Raw genomic sequence first — 18,682 nt, 5'->3', positions numbered from 1 at the left:
CAAGAGCACACTTGCTGTTTTGGAGACAGCCTTTGAATTCGTCAGCTTGTTGTATATTCATAGACTTATTGTACATTTTCAAACTTTTTTGTAAACTATTTTTTATATTTTAAGAACTGTTTTATGTTGCTACTTTTCGAGTTTGTTTTTTTAGAGTATGCGTGATTTTTGGCTGTGCTTTTAATTTATTTATTAGTTTTAATTTGGGCTTTGGTCTTCAAGTTTTGTAGATGATCAGTGTTGGTAGTTGGTATATTAATAGCAAGTGTTTTTACTGGGTGTTATTTAACTAAGTAGGTAGTTTACTTACTACAAGGACACTTTATTAGCTTATGTTACTTTTAAAGAAAATTATATCTTAAAAGTTATTTTAACATTACACATATAGTATCCACTCTAATATTTGCAAAAAGCCAATACCATAATATGCATTTATAACAGGAACTCTGCGCAGGGAAGGCAGCTGGCTGCTAGTCCTGAGTAGCAGGGTCTCGTGGTCAACAGGCATTCAGCAGAGGTGCTGAATAAAGTATGTTTATTATCCAAATGTAAGCCAGGACACACTTTGCACATATTATTGGCAAGTAATAAGAAAAATGGATACTTCAAAGCTCATCATCTTCAAAGATAAACCTGAGGCATATGGGAAGCAGCTTCTATTTGTTGCTGGCATATCTCTGCCTTCCTTTCGTCCTGTGGATTAATTCTCACAGCCCTGATCTGTCGATTGTGGTGATTTTCTCACTGCTGAGATAATGTGAACACTCTGAAAACGTAGCCTTGAAGTCAGTTCCACAGCTCAGGAATAGGACTGCGTATGGCTTCAGGTACCATTGCAATTAAGAAACTGGGTCCTGCAGTCTTTGAAATTTAGTTTTATTTAGTTCTCTAGCTCCAGTGTCAGATCAGTGCCATTTTGAAGATTATTTCCTGTAACTCTATCCATTTATATAGTGTTTTTTAATATTGTGAGTTAGGTGGCCTTTGATGGAACATAGAATAGAAGTGTCCCCCTTGAAAAAGCCTTAATGAGTTTTAGTAGCTGCAGGCTGGTGCTGTGTAAACCTGTTGGCTGAGGTCAGCAGATGAGGAAGGGAACAGCTGCATCAGCTCTTGCCATGCTGCTGTAATCCTACAAAGGTGCTCTGTGTTGTTCAGCATAGGAGGAGCTGCACTTTCTCAGGAGCAGGCCAGGCATTACTATTTTGATATTAATAAAATCTGATTATACTTGATGAGAAGAGCTCTTAAAGGAATCATGTTCCTTTGGGACTGACGGCAGACAAGGCAATTCTAATCCATCCTTTCTGGCATTTTTGAAGCTGTCAGCCTCATTTGTGGAGCTAAGGGCCTTGTGTTTGCTTTTTTCCTTCTCTTTACTTGAGGGGCCAAAGGGAGAGGCAGTGTCTAAGCAGCTGCTGTGGGGTTTTTGTGTTGGGGCATGATGGGAGGTCTCAAAAACCACTGAGTAAGGGTCACCTTATCAGCTGGAATAACATGGATAGCATTGCAGAGTGGCTGTGAAGGCAAATCCATCTATTCAAACACAAGCACAGCCCCATGTCCCAAGTGTGCAGGGAACTCAAATATCAGCCTGAAGTTCCTCTCCCCTCCAGCTTTTAGTTGCAAAGATTAGAAGAAAACAAAGTTATAGGTAATTGTCAGCTAATAGAGCATGCTTATTTTTTTTGTTTTCTTGCTGCATGTTAAGGCTTTGCCTGGAATCAGTGATCTTTAATTGGTTCCTACAATCCTGGTGGTGTTACCATGGAAGCTTGGGAAAAGGGGTGGACAGGAATTACTCAAAATAAAAAGCTGCAGTTTTGTTTTTCACAAGACCACAGACAAATTTAATCTACAAAACGAACAACGTATGAAAACCTCACCAGTGGAGGGGGAACCAAGGCTTCAGCCACAGAACACTGCTGCTGGCCCACAGACAATTGTGTGCCCATCAGGACGTGCAAGCACACACATACACACACCCATATGTGTGACCTAGTGGGGGTTCAGCTGCTGGTGGGATAATGGCTCCAGTTCCCAGCAAGTCACACAGATTTCCTTCATGCACCCTTTTTTCCCCTGTTCACCATTGCTTACCTGGAATATTGGAAGCTGGCTGATGGATGACCAGGTTTATTTGTAAAAAAAGAGGGAAATGCTGTTCTTTCTTCTAGATTGAAGCTAACTGGACTTGTTTAGCAATTTGAGGAATGGGACAGGCAACAGAATTCAAACTTATTTTGTTTTTCTCCAGTCTTCCCAGTTGCATGACAGCTGAAGTGTATTTTCAGTACTGAAGAGGCCATTGAAATTAGAAAGTGGAGCCAGTTTCAGGGACAGGACAATGCTTGCTGACCAAGTGTTAGTGCAGCCTTGCTTTGCTGGTGTCTCCCACTTGCCTTCTTCATGGTGAATTTGGATTCCCTGCTGGAGCACTGGATGTCACCATCTACTGGAGAGGACAGTGCTGGGAAAGACTTGGGTTTCTGCCCTTGTCTGAAGAGGTCAGCTGCACTCCTGCCCCAGCTGGGCAGGCAGGTGGGAGTGCACTGGTTAGACAGATCCCACAGCCACTACTGGTCCTGCTGAAGAGTCTTGCAGCACCACTGACTTCCAGTCTTTACTCTCAGCCAAGCACTATGTGACAGTAGGAGAAAAGCAGTTGCTTCGAGTCCCAGCTGTTCACTGGGATATAGCATGAAATGAGGCAGTAAAGAGACAAGGCTCATAACATATCATTTGCCTGTGCAGATGCTTGGGCTGAGCCTTTGTCAGTGGTTTCTTAGATGCTTGGGTGGAGATGTCACAACCTGCTTTGTCAGAGTTGTGCTCTTTTTGAACATGCTTAGCTTACATTTCCTAGTACTGCTGAAGAGTGGAATATAAAAATGGAATATAAGTGGGATATAAGGATTTGGGGTGTTTAAAACTCAAATTAGTTGTCTGCCTCATCTCCAGAATTACTGAGAAGAAAGGAACCTACTTCAGAGGTGTGCATTGTGTCCCACATCCCCTCCTCCCCATCCTTCCCCAGGGCAAGAGCATCCCAACTTTGTGTGGCTTAATCCTTCCCTCTTTCTAAAGTACAGCTTGTGAGATTGAGGTGTCTATGATTGGTAGACATGTTTGAAATCCTGGATTGTGTGATAGACATCCATGTTCAGAGCGTGGATTGAATCTTCCTGCAGTCAGCCCAAGAGCAAGGCATCACTTCAGCCCCAAATAAGTGATGAACAGATGTCCTCCCCCTAAATGTGGAGCTTAAACAGACAGAGGACCTTCATGCTAGGCTTCAGCTCACAATTTAATTGAGCACCTCCAAGCAGAGGACTGGAAAGAAGGAAATATAGTTAGGAACTAATGTGCATGAGAACATCACAGCTCTTCTACACACAGGAAAATGAACTTGAGAGCTCGCAGGGTCTTTTCCATCTGTACTATCTGTGATATGTTTCTATGGCTGCATTTGTCTGTCAGTGTTTGGACACTGTCCAGCAAGCAGCTGGACTTTTAGGGCTGTGGAGAGAATGAAGCAATTGCAGGAATGCTTGAGAACAGGTCTTTATGTCTGACGTGGGAGGTGGGAGAAGACCAGCAGATCCCTAAACAGATTTTTATGGCAAACCTCAGAGATTTTCTGCCCTTAGAACCTTTTGCTTTTGGCTTTCTGCTGCAGATCCACCATCAAAGGAAAATCCTTATGAAGACATTGAGACCAACAGCCGCTGTTTGGGGAAGAAATGTGTCCTGACCTTCCCAGCATCCCCCACCTCTTCTGTACCTGGGACTCCCACAAAGGTACTTTGATTGAAGTGGCCACCTCTTCTGCTCCAGAAAGTTTTTGGGTGAATTCCAGGTTCTGTATGGTAAAAGTGGACACCTTCATCATGCTAGGGAATTTTCCTTTATGTCCTTTGCCACAGAATACAGTGTGATAAGAGGGGATTTACTGCCCTTCAGTGAGGTAAAAAAGCAAAACAGCATTCCCTTACATAAATGGTTTGCTTCCTTTCACTGTTTTTTCACTCCAGGTTCACCTTCCCTGGTGGTGTGGGAAGACCTTCCTCCCCTCAAAGAGGGCATGGAAGTATTTGGGTAATCAAGGCCTGCAGTAGACTTGTCTAGTGTCTGTGGGCTGTACAGTCTGCCCATGCTGGTGCCCAGGTGCCTCTGCTGGTTCCCCTTTCCCCCCCCCCCCCCCCCCCCCAGGAGCCTTTTTTTGCTCTCTCCATGAGACAATTTGCTGGAAAGTAACACAGTGCCAGTCCCCTGGATGGAGAGCTGGTTCTACAAGGGCATACCCACCACAGCCCAGCTCACAGTTTGGTGCCTTTTTTGTCCTTGTCCATGGAACCAAAAGGAGAAGTACAACTCTGGTTGGCACCTCTTGCTCAGACCTCAGGGTTTACCAAGGCCAGCCCTGGTCTCTCAGCCTCCCAAGCTGCTTTGGTTGATTCATGTTGTCTTTTTGAATAATCCAAGCCTGGGGCAGCAGGGACAGAGTGATGGCCAAAGTCATCTTGGCAGTATACAAGTTCGGAGTGGATAGCAGGGATCTAAACACAGCTTTCCTTGCCAAAGGGTTTTCTCATGCTTTCCAAGTAACAACTATTATTAGAGCTGTTATCCAGCATTTTCAGAAGTTTTATGTGCAGCATTCTTTGACATGCTGTTCTTTTCCAACCAGCTTAATCAGCAACTAGGGTGTCTTTGGATAATGCAGCTCTTTAAAGTGAAGATTGTTCTGTGGTTCTCAGTCCATTCTCCTTGTTGCTAGTTAGATCTAGAGCAGCAAGGGGCCATGTGTATGACTGTTCAGATGAGGCTGATCTCCCTCTGAGAGATTTGCAGTCACCCCTGCACCCGGATTTCCCACGTGTGTTATCAAAAGGGGCTGCAGTGCTGCACAAGAATGCCTTTCACCAGAGATGCTGTTCCCAGCAGGAGAGCTGAGCAGGAGGAACTATATTACTCTGCAGTGCTTTGGCTTCTAAAAGCCACCATCTGCATCAGTCAGAAAAGAAAATGCTGCAGCTCTTAGCAGCCAGCGGGTTTGCAACTGCAGCATTCATCCTGCTGGAAAGCCTGGCCAGGCCGTAGTGATGAAATGGGTCTAGAAAGATGTGGAAATTGAGGTGGACAGGGAGCTGGCTTCACTTGCAGGTGCAGAGAGCTTCAGCTTGAGACCCTGGGAGACACCTAGCTAGGAGCCAGGACATCCTTACATCGTGGTGAGAGAATAGAGAGGAGTTGTCTCATGGGAACTAACATGTTAACCAGTTTGTTACAAATAAGGTGGTGTTCTTGCTTTTGATAGATGGTTGGCTAACGGCCAGCTGCATATATGGTTCTGTTCCTTATCCTCATTATTGTTTGGATCCTGTACCCTTTACCTCATCTATATACCTCTGTGCTTTCCAGGTTTTGAGGTCTTTGGAGGTTGTACCTTGCAGTTTCTATGTTTGTTATTTTTTTCATTAAAATTTCTTTGTTAGGAGGCAGCTCCACTGTTCCCATCTCTCTATACATATTATGTAGCCACCATAGACAGACTTTCAGGACTACCATATACTTAGTAGCTCATATCCCTGGTGCAGAATGAGATTCTTCAGTGCAAAGACTCCTTACAGCCTCATTTTTACATGACTTCTCTGTAGGTGGCAAACATTTTTGTGACCTGAGCATCTTCTGCTGAATCCAGAGACACGTGGACTAACCAGAATGGATTAATTGGTCTGACTAATAACTGCTGATGGAGGCAGATGGTGGTGCTGCCTTAGCTACAGTCATGGTGCTGCTGTGAATTGTTCAGAACTAGACTGGGTAACTCTCCCCCACATTTCTTAGAGCCAGATATGTCCTCCGGCAGTGCAGATACTCTTCCCATGAAAGGTGCAATTTACCTTGTCATAACTACTGGGAAAAATGTAGGAGAATATAAAAAGTGCTCTTATTGAGCATCTTTCTGGTGAGAAGTAGTTTGCCCTTCTTTATCTGGAGCTGAGCTTTCTACTTCTCCGATGCTATTTTTGGTCAGAGACTTTAGGAACTTTGCTGCTTAGACATTTTCTGTTGTACTCCCACCAAACTTGCTAATGAGTTTATGAGGAAAGAGTCTCCATAGCTGTCTAACAGTATCTCTTGTACCCTTTGAAAAATCTGATTCTGGCTGCTGTCAAAGACAGCCATGCTGACAGTGCTTTTTGCCTGCTCTCACTGCTTCTCTGCTCCTCCTGGCTAGCTGCTCCTTATCCCAAATGCTTGTGGTTGGTTGGTTGGTTAGTCTTGTCCTGTTTACAATCCCAGCCTCTGGATTACCCAAATCCTGGGAGATCTTTTTCCACACTGGAGCAAGGCCTTCTTGGCCAACCCCTGAGCTTGTGTTCAGTTCTGCAATGAAAATGGGATGGTTAAATTGCTGGTCAAGACGTAGCCTGGCAGCTGCATGTGTTTCTTCCATGTGCAGAAATCCATGGGCACTCTCAGGCTGTTTTGACAACTCAGTGCTGTGGCTGCCCCACTGGATTTGCTGACGTGACAGTGTAAGCAATGGAGTGAGGATACACGAGGTGCTGTGGTTATTCATCCCTTGTCCTTCATTTCCAGTTGCTTTCCAAACCCATGTTTTTCCGGCAAAACTCAGAGCGGCGGAGTTTCAAACTGCCAGACATACGGAAACTGAGCCGTGATGGGACTGGGTCACCATCCAAAATCAGCCCTCCCTCAACCCCCAGCAGTCCAGATGACACCTTCTTCTCCTTGGGAGACTCTCAGAATGGCAAGAGGAGAAGAAAGATTCCCAAGGTAAATCTAGGGCTTTGTCTTTTTTGTTTGGCTTCTTCCAGGCAGGAGTGTGAGTATGAGACCAGGTTTTCTTTAATTTCCAGTGTGTGGCATCCCTGCAAGGTAGCTGCTGTCCTGGCTGTTGACTTGTGTTTAAGCCCCTTTCTGCCTGAAGGAGAAGGCACAAAAACATGTCTGCACCTTTCAAAGAATTTTTTTTTCCATCTGACATTTCTTAATAATTAAAAAAAAATTACTGTAATTTTGGGATAGAAGTTGAAATATTTCAGAGGGTAAAACAGCAGTTCATATTTTGCAAAAATTGTACCCCATCATTCTTCCTGCTGTGCTACTTGAATGGGACAGTCAGAAATTGTCTGTGTGTTGTGTGTTTGTTTCCTTCTGGAAATCTGTTGTTCTTTGTTTATTCTGATTGATGCACTGGATGTTGATAATTTAAGGCAAGGTGTGATTGTAGGAAAGCAATGAACATGATGACAACTGAGTGACAAAAAGGTCTTGTCTGCAGTTATGAGCATTTTCTGCAGCAATATTTCCTATTTCATACTTGGATACAGCATTACGCCATTTAAATTTTATTTTCTTTCAGATCTGGCAGGGTGTGTATTCAGTCCAAATGAGGTTTGGCAGCAGTCTATCTGTTGAATGTTTCAAAAACACAGTTATAAAAACACAGTTGCTTATCCCAGTCTTTGCAGGACAAGCAGAGGCTACCAGGGTCGGTCTGTGGTGATATTTTTCCAAACCCACAGTTTGCATTTGGGGAATAAGGGATGTGTTTGTGTATCTTCTTTGTTTCCTGGTTGCCAGATTTGTGTTCATGTTTGCATATCTGATTTTTGAATGCCCTCTCTATGTTCCTCAGCCTTTCAGGAATGAGCCAAAGACTGCAAATGTTTAGGGTTTCTTTCCCAGTATATCTTCACATCTGTGCATGGGCTTGAGCTCTGTCAGTGTGTTCACACATACTTTTATGTCAGCTGAAGAGAGGATTCCAAGTATTTATGTATCCCACAGTGCCATGAGCAGTCTTGCAGGGCCAGCTCAGAACTGAGGTTTGCTGTGTCAAGGGCAGCATCACCTGAGGCTTGAGCTGGGCATCTGGGTGAAGGCTGTACTTCCACATCAGAGCATGCTGCCTCCCACTTAAATATTTGTATTCAGAGTGGCCTGACCAAGTAGGGGGTGGGAGTGTCTTACCTTGAGCTGGCAAAACATGTGTGGAAGTAAATCTGGAATCCGAATTTATTCCAACTATTTATGGAATAAATCTGAATGTTGTGGCCATATCCAGCTGCTCCTGCCTGGGACCTTGAGAAGGAGGCAGGCTTAAGCAGGAAGCCTGGCATGGCTCTGCTGTAATTCCCTTCCCCTTCAGGAATGGACAGGGGAGCACTGAATGAGCCACTAAACCCATCATTGCCCAGCACTGAAATATCCTCTCTCATGGTCAGCTGGGAGCACAGGGACTACTGGATTTGCAAAGGAAATCACTGGTGTGAAATATTTCAGTATCACTGGCCTCCACACTTCTCAATTTCTTCAGTCATCCTCCAGCCAGTTTTCTGCTCCCAAAGCTGCAGACCAGGACAGGTTGCCAAGGCACCCTCTGGTGCACCCTGGAGCAAGGGTAGTGGTATGGAGAGATGGACACTGTCAAGCTAATACAGCTGCACAGTGTAGAAGTGCTTTAGGGAGAGGCCTTTCATCAGGGTTTGTTACCCTGGGCTCCTGCTGTACCAGACTGAGTGTGGAGCTGGAAGTACAGCACAGATCCTGGGGAATTTGGGAATCTTCACATCAAGTGAAGAGTTTCAACATGGCCAAGGTTGGGGTAAAGAGTGCTTCACATGAAATTCTAACTTAATTTCTTGCCTAGGGAAGAAATTAACCTTGTTTGTTTGTTTGTTTGTTTGTTTGTTTGTGTGTTTGCTGAGCAGCTTGTGTTGAAAATCAATGCCATTTACGAGGCACGGAGGGGAAAGAAACGTGTCAAGAGACTGTCACAGTCTACAGAGAGCAATTCAGGGAAAGGTAAAGGAGCTTCAAATCATCATACATCCAAGACATTCTGAGGACTTGCCTTGCACTTTAGATTGCCTTAGTGGTTTATGTGACACTGTCTAGCACTTCTTCCAGTCCAGACTAAGGTTGAGTTGGGGTTTCCACTCTGTTTTTTGTTTTTTTTTTTTTTTTTTGGTAAGGTAAGGGCTGTTCCTCTGCCAAAAGGACTTTGGTTAAAATTGAAATTTTCTGTTTTTCTTGCTTCATTTTCATTCCATGGCTTTGCATGATAACCTTATAGGTCAGGCCAAACATGTCCCCCCTTTTTTATGTTTTTTTCTGGAACATGATGGAAGCTGTGGAGAGGAATGTTCTGTCCAAAAACTCTGATTTGTTGAGATCAAAATATTTTGTGGGAATGTGTCACTTCAGTGAACTGTCCAATGGAAGACACAAGATTTTGGAACAGCCCTGGTTCTTTCACCATCCCAATAAACAAATAGCCTCAGTTGGGAATCAGGGTTTCTAGGACTGACTGTAGGACCATCTCCATCTTAACAGGGTTGAGACTTTCATCCTCCCACTGTCAATTAATAACTTGACCAAAGCATTCAGGCACTTCAGAGCAATTACTTTTAAGTATCACATCTCTGTAAAAATTAAGATTGTGTCTTTCCAGCACAGGATTTTTTTTCCAGAGCACTTTAATTTCCAGCAAAAGGTGACCCCCTCTATTTGTTTCCCACAAATATTTGTTACTGTTTATCCTATATCATAAAGCATAGACAGCCATAGGGTGGATGAGTGTGTTTATATGAACTTTCAGGGGAAGCATCCCAAACATTTTATACCCCTCCCTAAAGCATCATTCTGAGAAATAGATCACTGAATCATATAGACCTTGAGTCTGATTCAGTCTGACAATTTTTTCTTTCTTCCTTTCTTTCTTCCTTTCTTCCTTCCTTCCTTCCATCCTTCCATCCTTCCATCCTTCCATCCTTCCATCCTTCCATCCTTCCATCCCATGTCCCACAAACTTCTGCATATCAATGAGTATTTTGCCTTGGTCTTGTGCATATACAGACTTGGATCCCATTCTGGCATTTTATTATTTATGCAGTTCTTCTGGCTGTGCAAAATTGGTTTTGTTGTTGGTGTTTGTTCGGGTGTTTTTTTCCCAGAATGAATGGGAAGTCACCAGGGTTGGTAAGCTGAATATCTGTGGGTATGTGCACCCTAAAAAAGAACAAGGCCCTTGGAACCTGAACTGCTTCCCCTGAAGTTGCCAGGCCCAGCTTTCTCATGCCAGGGGTAAGAAATGCACAGCTATAAATGATTCATCTTTCCCTTTCTTTTTTCATCTAGTTACAGATGAAAACAGTGAATCAGACAGTGACACTGAAGAGAAACTGAAAGGTAAGGCAAATGCGTGGAGAGAGCAGATGGCTCCTGATTAACTCTGCTCTGAGCTCCCAGGACAAGATCTTTCCTCTGTGTTCTGCCTTTGGAGGAGGACCTTGTTTCTGCATAGAGCACAGCGAGAGGACAAAGATCTCAATACTGCAGGAGAAAATCCATGGGCAGAGAGCTGTGGGAGCCCAAAACAAGCAACTCTTCCAACGCCCATCAAAGCTCCTTGTGGACTGACTTTCCCAGGAGGAGTATTGGACGCTGAGGAAATACAGTGAGATTTCTCTAAGTGCAGAGTTAGAGATGTGTGACCAGACTGGCAGAAGCAGTGTTGCATGGCACTGGATGTCCAGACACCTCACCACATGCTTACTACGGGAGAAAAGCCACCAGCCAGACTGGCTAGCTAGGAAACAGAGTTGCACTGTGTGATTTATTGCTGGTTGAACTCTCCTGCACTGGCTGGGTTGGGATAAAGCACTGCATTTCTTTCTTCACTCTTGCCAGATTATTTGGTGTATTGGTCTCTAAAATATTCTCCTGAAACCCTGTACTGGTAATTAGCCCCTGGACATTCTAGGGACTTTGCTGTCTTTTGGGAATTTGTGTGGCAAATTCAAAGTCCTGGCGGAGTTAGAATGCAAGATGGGAACTCCCTCACATTCCAAAGTTTCCTGATTCACATGCACATCAGATTTGGATAGCAGGGCAGTTCAGTTCCAAGCTGAAAAGACAGGCATGAGCAGCAGTTGAGCTGTGTATCAGCTACAGTGCATTGTGAGTGGGAGTGCTCGTTCTCACCCTCTTCCAGGTTTTTAGAAGTGAAAGCTCAGACTAAGCTCCCTCTTGTGAGCACAGCTTCCCACTCAAGAACTACTGTATGTTCTTGCTTTCATTTGCATTGAAATCTTTTATCTGTATTGCTTATGTTAGCAAGGTAAAGCTGAAAACTGCTGCCACTGCCTGCCTTTTGACAGGTTCTAAGGCTAGCCTGGAGACAGGAAAGAGGGTTTGCACCAGAATGGTGCAGAAATAACTTTCACAACCCTCCTGAAATGTGATGTTGTGAAATACAGACCAAGTTCAGATTTGACTGAGAAAGGCAGTGTAGATGTGGCCAGGAAGACTTGAACTCCTGTCTGCTGCTGGTTGCCGTAGTGAATCATGTGCATCATCATGTGATTCTCTGTAACTGCAGCTCAGAACTCCCTAGAGAGAGGATGATGGAGATCATATGAAGTCACCTCAAATCCAACAGCACTGGGCTCTGAATAATATCCAGATCCAGACCTGATTCTGAGTGACAGTGCAGGTCTGCCTAAGTGTGAACAGGAGCTCTGGCACTTTCTGTTTCCTCTAACTACACCTGTATTTTGCTTTATGCCTTGTTGAACTGTTGAGTTCCCTATTTTTAAATAGGAAAGTGAGATGATTTAGCAAATATCTTGTATTTGGGACTTTGTATATTTTGTGTTACACATCAATCACACCAGCCAGCTACTTCTGCTTGCAAGTCACTGTACATCTTCTGAGACACAGTAAATCATAAGGCTTTATGTCAGAGCTGGAAGTGCTGGCCCTTGGAAAGGAAAAATCTTGGAAGACAAACTTTGCCACGATGACAGCAGTAAAATTCTGGTATCTTTAGAATATAAACAGCACAGATCTTGAGCAAGTTTTTCAGAAGCACTCGGCATTGCTGCGACACTGCTCCTTTTGAAGTCTCTGGTGAAACAAACCACTTCTGAAAGTTTTACAGCCCTAGAGCAAATAACATAGTAGGTGACAAGAGAAAGGTGCCTAAGCAATTTTTCCAGGACTTTTAACTGTCATGGGGTTGTTACACTTTCTAATTTGAGAGGCACCTCAAGATTGCTTTAAATTACATTATCTGCAATAGTCTGTGAGTGGCACAACTTTACTAGACAAAAGATCAACTAGTATATTCCATCTCTTAGGAAGTCCTGTCTCCCAAGCAGATATCTTATGTTTTGGAGCTCCTGTAGTGTCTCTTTGGTTGTTGTTCCTGTCAAAAAGTTGCATTGCCACCCACCTTCCCAAAAACCAAAGCTATGAGAATGTGCGGTAGTCTCTGCTTGTAGTTAATTCTTTCTTTTCTTTGTAGCAGGCATAAGGAAGACATCATGGAGGTTTAATTTGGGATGCAACTGTAGAATGAAGCAGGGGGGTGGCCTCAGGGAATGTCATCTGGTCTTTTCTCAGCAAGCAACTTTTCATGACTTTCCATGCTTGGATGTTTAATGTTCCTTGGTTCACGTGTGCGTTGCAGTTACAGCTTGCTTGGCAATTTTTCTTGTTTTCCCGTTGTCTTGGGTGAACTTGTAGGAGCATGACATGGAGAGATTAGTTTTAGGCACAGGAAGAACTGACATGAGCCAGGGTTTTTCACTGGCACCTCTTTTTTGTTGTTGGCCTACAGCCCAGCCTGTGTGCTGAAGCTGGGAGTCCCCAGCATTACTCAAACAACAAAACCCTGGCCTGAATCAAGTGCTGGTCTTGTAAATTCATGGGGATTGCTGCCCACAGCCTCCTCTGAACAAAGGCGGTCAGTCACCTCACTGTGCTGGCTTTGAAAAATACATAAAGGAGTGCTAGGATCAATGCCTGGATATTATCTGTTACATCGTGTCCTATATGGATTTCAGCTTGGGCTGTTTCAGCTGCAAAAGCTATCCATGAAATTCTACTGCTGCCAAAGTTCCTCAGGGTGATGGCACAAGATTATAGCCCATCTTTGGCCACATTGTATAGTGCAGGTATAGCTATTATTATAGCTATATAATATTTATAGTACAGCTTCCAAGTGATCAGCCACTGACAAAGCCACTGCAGTGAGGTGATTCCAGGTTTATCCCTTGTCTCTGCAAAGAGCCAAAGTCAGGATCTGCCCTTGTTTCCATAGCTCACAGCCAGCGCTTGGTGCACGTGAAGTCCCGGCTGAAGCAAACGCCGCGGTACCAGAGCTTGGAGCGGGACCTGATCGAGTACCAGGAGAGGCAGCTCTTCGAGTATTTCGTCGTGGTGTCGCTGCACAAGAAGCAGGCTGGGGCTGCCTACATCCCCGAGGTCACCCAGCAGTTCCCACTGAAGGTCTGCCCCACCTGGCTTGGATTGTGTGGTGAACTTGAATAGCTGGAGGAGCTGCAGCTTCTCCACGTGTTGTATCAGTGACCACTCTGCTGTGTCAGTGTTAAGGGAGGCTGAAGATAGTGGGAAGGCTTCAGTCCCTGCCTGAGAATTGTCATGGTAGTGCTCCCTCCTGAAAGAGCAGCTGATTTAGATCTTTTTCTGCACTTGGCTATGACTTTTGTGTAGCTATTCCCTTTCTCCCCCTTTCTTCTTTGAAGAAAACTGGTCACTGGGAGAAGATATGTGTTCTGAAAGGGAAGGAAAAGCCTTCCGTGGTAACGTAGCTCAAAATGGGGAAGGAGGAATGGGAGAAACACAGAGCCAGCATGACAGAGTGATTGTAAATGGGATGTGACCAGAGCTCCCCTCAGACTTCAGTTTTCTTGCCCCTTGCTGGAAGTTGTGTCCCAGATTAGAGGCACAATATAGCAGGGCAGGTGCTGCAAAGACAGGGCTTGCTGGAATTGAGGGCACAGAGTTACCCTGAGATATCTAAAGATTAGGTGAGCCAGAATCACAGAAATTTTAATATCTTCCAGGCAGAAGCTTAGCCTCTGTCATCACCTCTTCATTTGTCACAGGAAAAATATTTGAAGTCATTCCATCCCCACATGACTAATTGGAAACATTCCTTCTCTCTGTTCTGCTAGCTTGAGCGCTCGTTCAAATTCATGCGTGAGGCAGAAGATCAGTTGAAAGCTATTCCCCAGTTTTGCTTCCCTGATGCAAAGGACTGGGCCCCCATCCATCAGTTTGCCAGGTAAGTATTGTACTTTGTATCCTGATTAATGAGAAACAGTTTTCTATATCTAAGCTAATTAAATACAAGAGCTGTTACGGTAGAAGGTTGGGCAGAGCTCTGAGAGGGGTGCATGGGAAATGCAGAAATACTGGGGTTTGATTGGGTTTGTATGTCTGAGACTGCTAATGTGGCTGATGGGTATCTTGTCATTCTGGTTTCTCTTTCTGCAGTGAGACATTCTCATTTGTCCTGACAGGGGAAGATGGAAGCAGGCGATTTGGGTATTGTAGGAGGCTGCTGGTAATTATCCCTGAGTTTTTTTGCTTCTCTTAGTGGCGCAGCCTTCTGTGGGGTTGGTGTTACTGGCACCCATTCTGGAAAGTGGAAAGCTGCTGCTCTTCTCTTTCGGTGTGGATTGAAAAGAGCAGCAACAGAGCAGCTTTGCTCTCTTCTGTTCAGTGCTAAAGTCACTCTTTGCATCCCATCCTCCTCTCCAGACATAACTCTCTTGCATTTTCCTTGCACCAGCACTTTACCATGACCGTGGACTGTTGTTTCACCCCTAAGCTGAAGACAGGGTTTATCCTCTTTAGGTTTGGGTACCTGTTAAACAGTTGTCTAAACCTGTGCTGGTCCTGTAGGTTCAGAGTTGTCTCTGTAGATCAGTCTGCTTTACCTTTGTCATTTGATTTAGGTAAGCTGGCACCATACTGTGGATGTGCCCATTTCTCCTCACTGTTTCTGGTGTACCAGGGTTTGAGCCAGGTTGTCATCATCACCATACTGTCAAATGCCTGCCAGTTTCTGAGCCAGCCAGTGAGATGCACAACTAAGAGACCAGTCTCTCTATCTTTGCAGTAGTTGCAACTCTGACATTTCCTTGGTGTTTTTTTTTTTTTGTGTGTGTATTTGTGTTTGTCTTGAAAGCCCAGTGGTAAAGGGAAGCGTCTCCCAGAGGTTTACTGCATTGTGAGTCGCCTTGGATGCTTCAATCTCTTCTCTAAGGTGAGGGGGGAGAAAGAGGGGAAATCTGTGCTGTAGGTCAAGAGGGACCTGGAAGGGAAGCCAGCACCTGAAGAATGGGGATCAGGGAAGCTGATACCTGAAGAAAGGGTCTGAAATGGTGTTGGTGAGGCAAGCACATGCTAATTCCAGAACCTAGCAAAAGCACAATTAATAGGAAAACAAGATTGTCAGCTCTTGCCTTCTTCCTTCAGCAGAATTCCCAGAATGCAAGAGAGGTTAAAAGGTGTAGTGTGTGACTCCAAGTGTAGCGGGGAGTTTGCAAATTTTTGGCTTTACAGTGACCTCACTGGAGTTGTGTTTCTCCTGATAAAAGAAATCAAGGGTCTTCAGTTGTACCTTTTGCCTTCTTTCTTTTGATACAAAGCTCCATGTCGATACTGGATTAAGGAGAGGACATGGACAGATGCTGGTGCACTTCGGTCCTGGTGTTATCTCCCTCCTCCTGATTTGTATGTTTTTGTGTCTTCATGCCTTTATTTCAGATCTTGGATGAGGTTGAGAAGAGACGGGGCATTTCCCCAGCCCTGGTGCAGCCTCTCATGAGGAGTGTCATGGAGGCACCATTCCCAGCTCTGGGCAGGACGATTACAGTCAAGAACTTCTTGCCAGGCTCAGGAACAGAGGTAAGGACACTTCCCAGAGAGAGGGAAACCAGCAAATGGTGCAGGACTAGTGACTGGAGGTTGGGACCATGGCAGAGCACTGGGGATCTTTGAGACCAGGTGATCTGTCAGCTGGGAGGGGAAGCTGGGGAGTAAAACAGGTGACTAGAGGGGATGGTATGGAGACTTCAGTGACCTCAGAATCAAAATGGAAATCCTATGGTAAAAATGAATGTAAGCACACAGCCTAATATAGCAAAAGGAAAGAGGACACTGGCCTTGAGGCCAAGAGGCACAGAAAGCAGGTCCTGTGCTGCCCAGTATATGACCTTGGATCTGCTCAAAGTCACCACACTTAACTTTCTAACAACAGGTTTGTACAGTGTGCTCCAGCATCCTCTGTGTGGATCAGGTAAAAAAAAATCCTTGAAACCACACCAGGCTGATGTTGCAGCCTTTGAGAATGGCATTTTCACAATGTGGAGGTGAGGGTCTGTGCTGCGTATCACACGAAGTGGTGTGAGGACAGTGGGAGGGTTTTAAGAGTGCAGAGCTTTAGGCACAGCATTGAAAAACTGTGGGAGGATGGAGGGAGACAAATTGAATGCAGTTTTGGCCATACTTGACTCAGGGCATGGTATGCCTTGAATGTGAGAGGGAGGAAAGCAGGCCAGTTGATAAAGTTGTGTCTGCAGGCTTTCAGCAGAGCACTACACGATGACATTCTCCTCAACCCAACTGAAAACAGTCCCAACTAAATGGCATTACTGCAGAGAACATGCAAAGCTGGTTAAAAATGTGTGTTGGAGGAACAAAGTCCCAGTGGTGTGCTGTGAGAATGTTGTGGCTGCTTTGTGTCTGGGATTCTGTTCATTAATTATCTGACTGATGGCATAAACTCCACATTTTCACAGTACAGGACTGGGATGGGGGCAGGCACTTTGGAGAGTAAGGAATTAAAAGTCAAAGTGCCCCACTCCCCTAAATGCAAGAAACACGTTAAAGTGTTCAAGACACTTGATGTGGCACTGTGATCTAGTTGTGGTGGTGATCAGTTGGACTCAATGATCTTAGAGATCTTTTCCAGTCTAAATGATTCTGTGATTTTGTAAATTTAAGATTTGGTGTGAACATCAATATGGACAAGAGCAAAATGCTAGGAGGAAGGAAGAAAGAAAGAAGTAGTCTAATACAGCATGAAAGTAACTGAGTGAGCAACAGTACTTCAGAGAAGGATCTGGTGGTGTAGTGGGCCATAAAATGAGCAGAAGTAAGTGTGGTATTATTTAGACAAAATCCTTCATTGTGTAAGAAACTTAAGGGGTGAATAATAAAGCAATTCTTCTGCTTTCTAGTGCTGCTGGAATTTTATTTAGAGTATAATTTTCCAAAACGTGCAAGCATTAGGAAAAAGCCCCAGAATGGTTGTTCCGCTTACTGAGTGGTCTAGAAAATACAGATAATGCTTGAGAAAAAATTATTTACTTAATATAGAAAACAAAAGACAAAGGAAGATATGTGATAACCTTTCATTACACAATAAGTTTTCTACACATAGAAATCTGACCAATTGCTCTGAGTGTATACTGAAAGTAAGACAACAAGTAATTGAAGTAATTTGCCACTGACATGTTTCAGCTGCAGGCTTGGTATTGGTGAGGGTAGTTCAGAAGTAGAGTAATTTTCTTGTGGGATTTATGAAATGTGTGGTGTTGGAGGCTTTCAAAAACAATTTAGATAAGCATCTGTCTAAGATAAGGAGTATGAAGTGCTAAGGTGCTATGACAGGCATTATTTAAGTAGATAGGAACAAAGAAAAATACCCACAAGCTGCTCTTGTCTGAAACTGATATAAAAAATTTATGGTCAGGAGGTTAGGCATCCAGATTCTTGCAGTAAAAAAATAAATAAATCGTAACTATAAAAGTCAGAGTGCAGATTTGAAAGGTTCCATGGCATTCTGCTGCTTGAATACCAGAAAGCCTGAAAACCACTCCTAGCTGGACACAAACTAGTTTTCCTCCTTCTGAAGAGCTCCCTGTCCTCAGTCCAGTGGGAAGAACTTGTGGTTGATCTCATGCTGTGCCTAGTGGAATGGACTCTGGATCATCTTCATCTGGAAGAAGGATTTATGGGAGGCCTTAGGACAAACTCTGTTTGAGGACTTACTGCTGTGTGGTGCTCACCAGCAGTCAGTGAGAGCTGCTAGCTGTGAAAATACCCTGTGGGTCCTTGCTTGGCACACAGCAAGAGCTCTGCTGTGCTCTTTTTGTCCCCAACAGGTCATCGAGCTGCGGCGGCCGCTGGACTCCAGGCTGGAGCACGTTGATTTTGAGTCCTTGTTCACCTCCCTGAGTGTGAGGCACCTGAGCAGAGTTTTTGCTTCCTTGCTGCTGGAAAGGAGGGTGATCTTCATTGCAGACAAGCTCAGGTACCCTCTTGCATTTCCCTAAAGAAAATGCTGGCAAGGAAGGGAAACTTGGGAAGGCTGCAGTGACAGATCTCTCTGCTTTGTTCTTTTTCTTCTCTGCTCTTTTTTCAACCTCATGATGATGTGAATAGGGCTGTTTTTCCCAGGAATGGGGAACTTAGGCCATGAATCATAATTTCATTTTGCAGCTTGCAAAAAGTGCTGCTTCTCATCCCCAAGGAGAACCAAATTCCACTTCCTCCAGACAATTTCAGAGCAGATCCCTGGTGCTGAGGAAGCAAAACCCCTCCTTTTGCTCCATGATGCTGCACTGTTCCCTGCTGAGCTGTGCTTGTGTTTCCAGGGATCAAGCCTTGTGCAGAGATCACTGTCCCATCTGACTTTTTCCCTGATGTCACAAAATCTTCTTAATTTTTCATCTTATATTTTCATATTGGTTTCTAAAGACTTCTTCTTTCTTATGGGGATGAAAGTAAAGGATGTGGAATGGGGAAATGAGACAGAGGACTT

At 44.4% G+C, this 18,682-nt stretch overlaps 1 protein-coding gene across 1 annotated transcript in view; it reads left to right on the top strand.

Moving 5' to 3' along the window:
- The window catches only part of DENND2A (DENN domain containing 2A), a 35,542-nt gene that overhangs the window by 4,263 nt on the left and 12,597 nt on the right, over positions 1–18,682 (top strand). Inside the window, exons 4-13 of the mRNA XM_062491866.1 lie at positions 3,680–3,801; positions 6,610–6,807; positions 8,748–8,841; positions 10,177–10,227; positions 13,145–13,332; positions 14,022–14,131; positions 14,344–14,413; positions 15,041–15,118; positions 15,622–15,762; positions 18,024–18,172. Of these exons, the coding sequence (XP_062347850.1) occupies positions 3,680–3,801; positions 6,610–6,807; positions 8,748–8,841; positions 10,177–10,227; positions 13,145–13,332; positions 14,022–14,131; positions 14,344–14,413; positions 15,041–15,118; positions 15,622–15,762; positions 18,024–18,172 (1,201 nt within the window). The remainder of the gene's footprint in view (positions 1–3,679; positions 3,802–6,609; positions 6,808–8,747; positions 8,842–10,176; positions 10,228–13,144; positions 13,333–14,021; positions 14,132–14,343; positions 14,414–15,040; positions 15,119–15,621; positions 15,763–18,023; positions 18,173–18,682) is intronic.

Source organism: Cinclus cinclus, chromosome 4, assembly GCF_963662255.1.
Source record: "Cinclus cinclus chromosome 4, bCinCin1.1, whole genome shotgun sequence".
In the NCBI taxonomy this organism is placed as follows: domain Eukaryota; kingdom Metazoa; phylum Chordata; class Aves; order Passeriformes; family Cinclidae; genus Cinclus; species Cinclus cinclus.
This window is presented reverse-complemented; position numbering and strand designations above follow the sequence as displayed.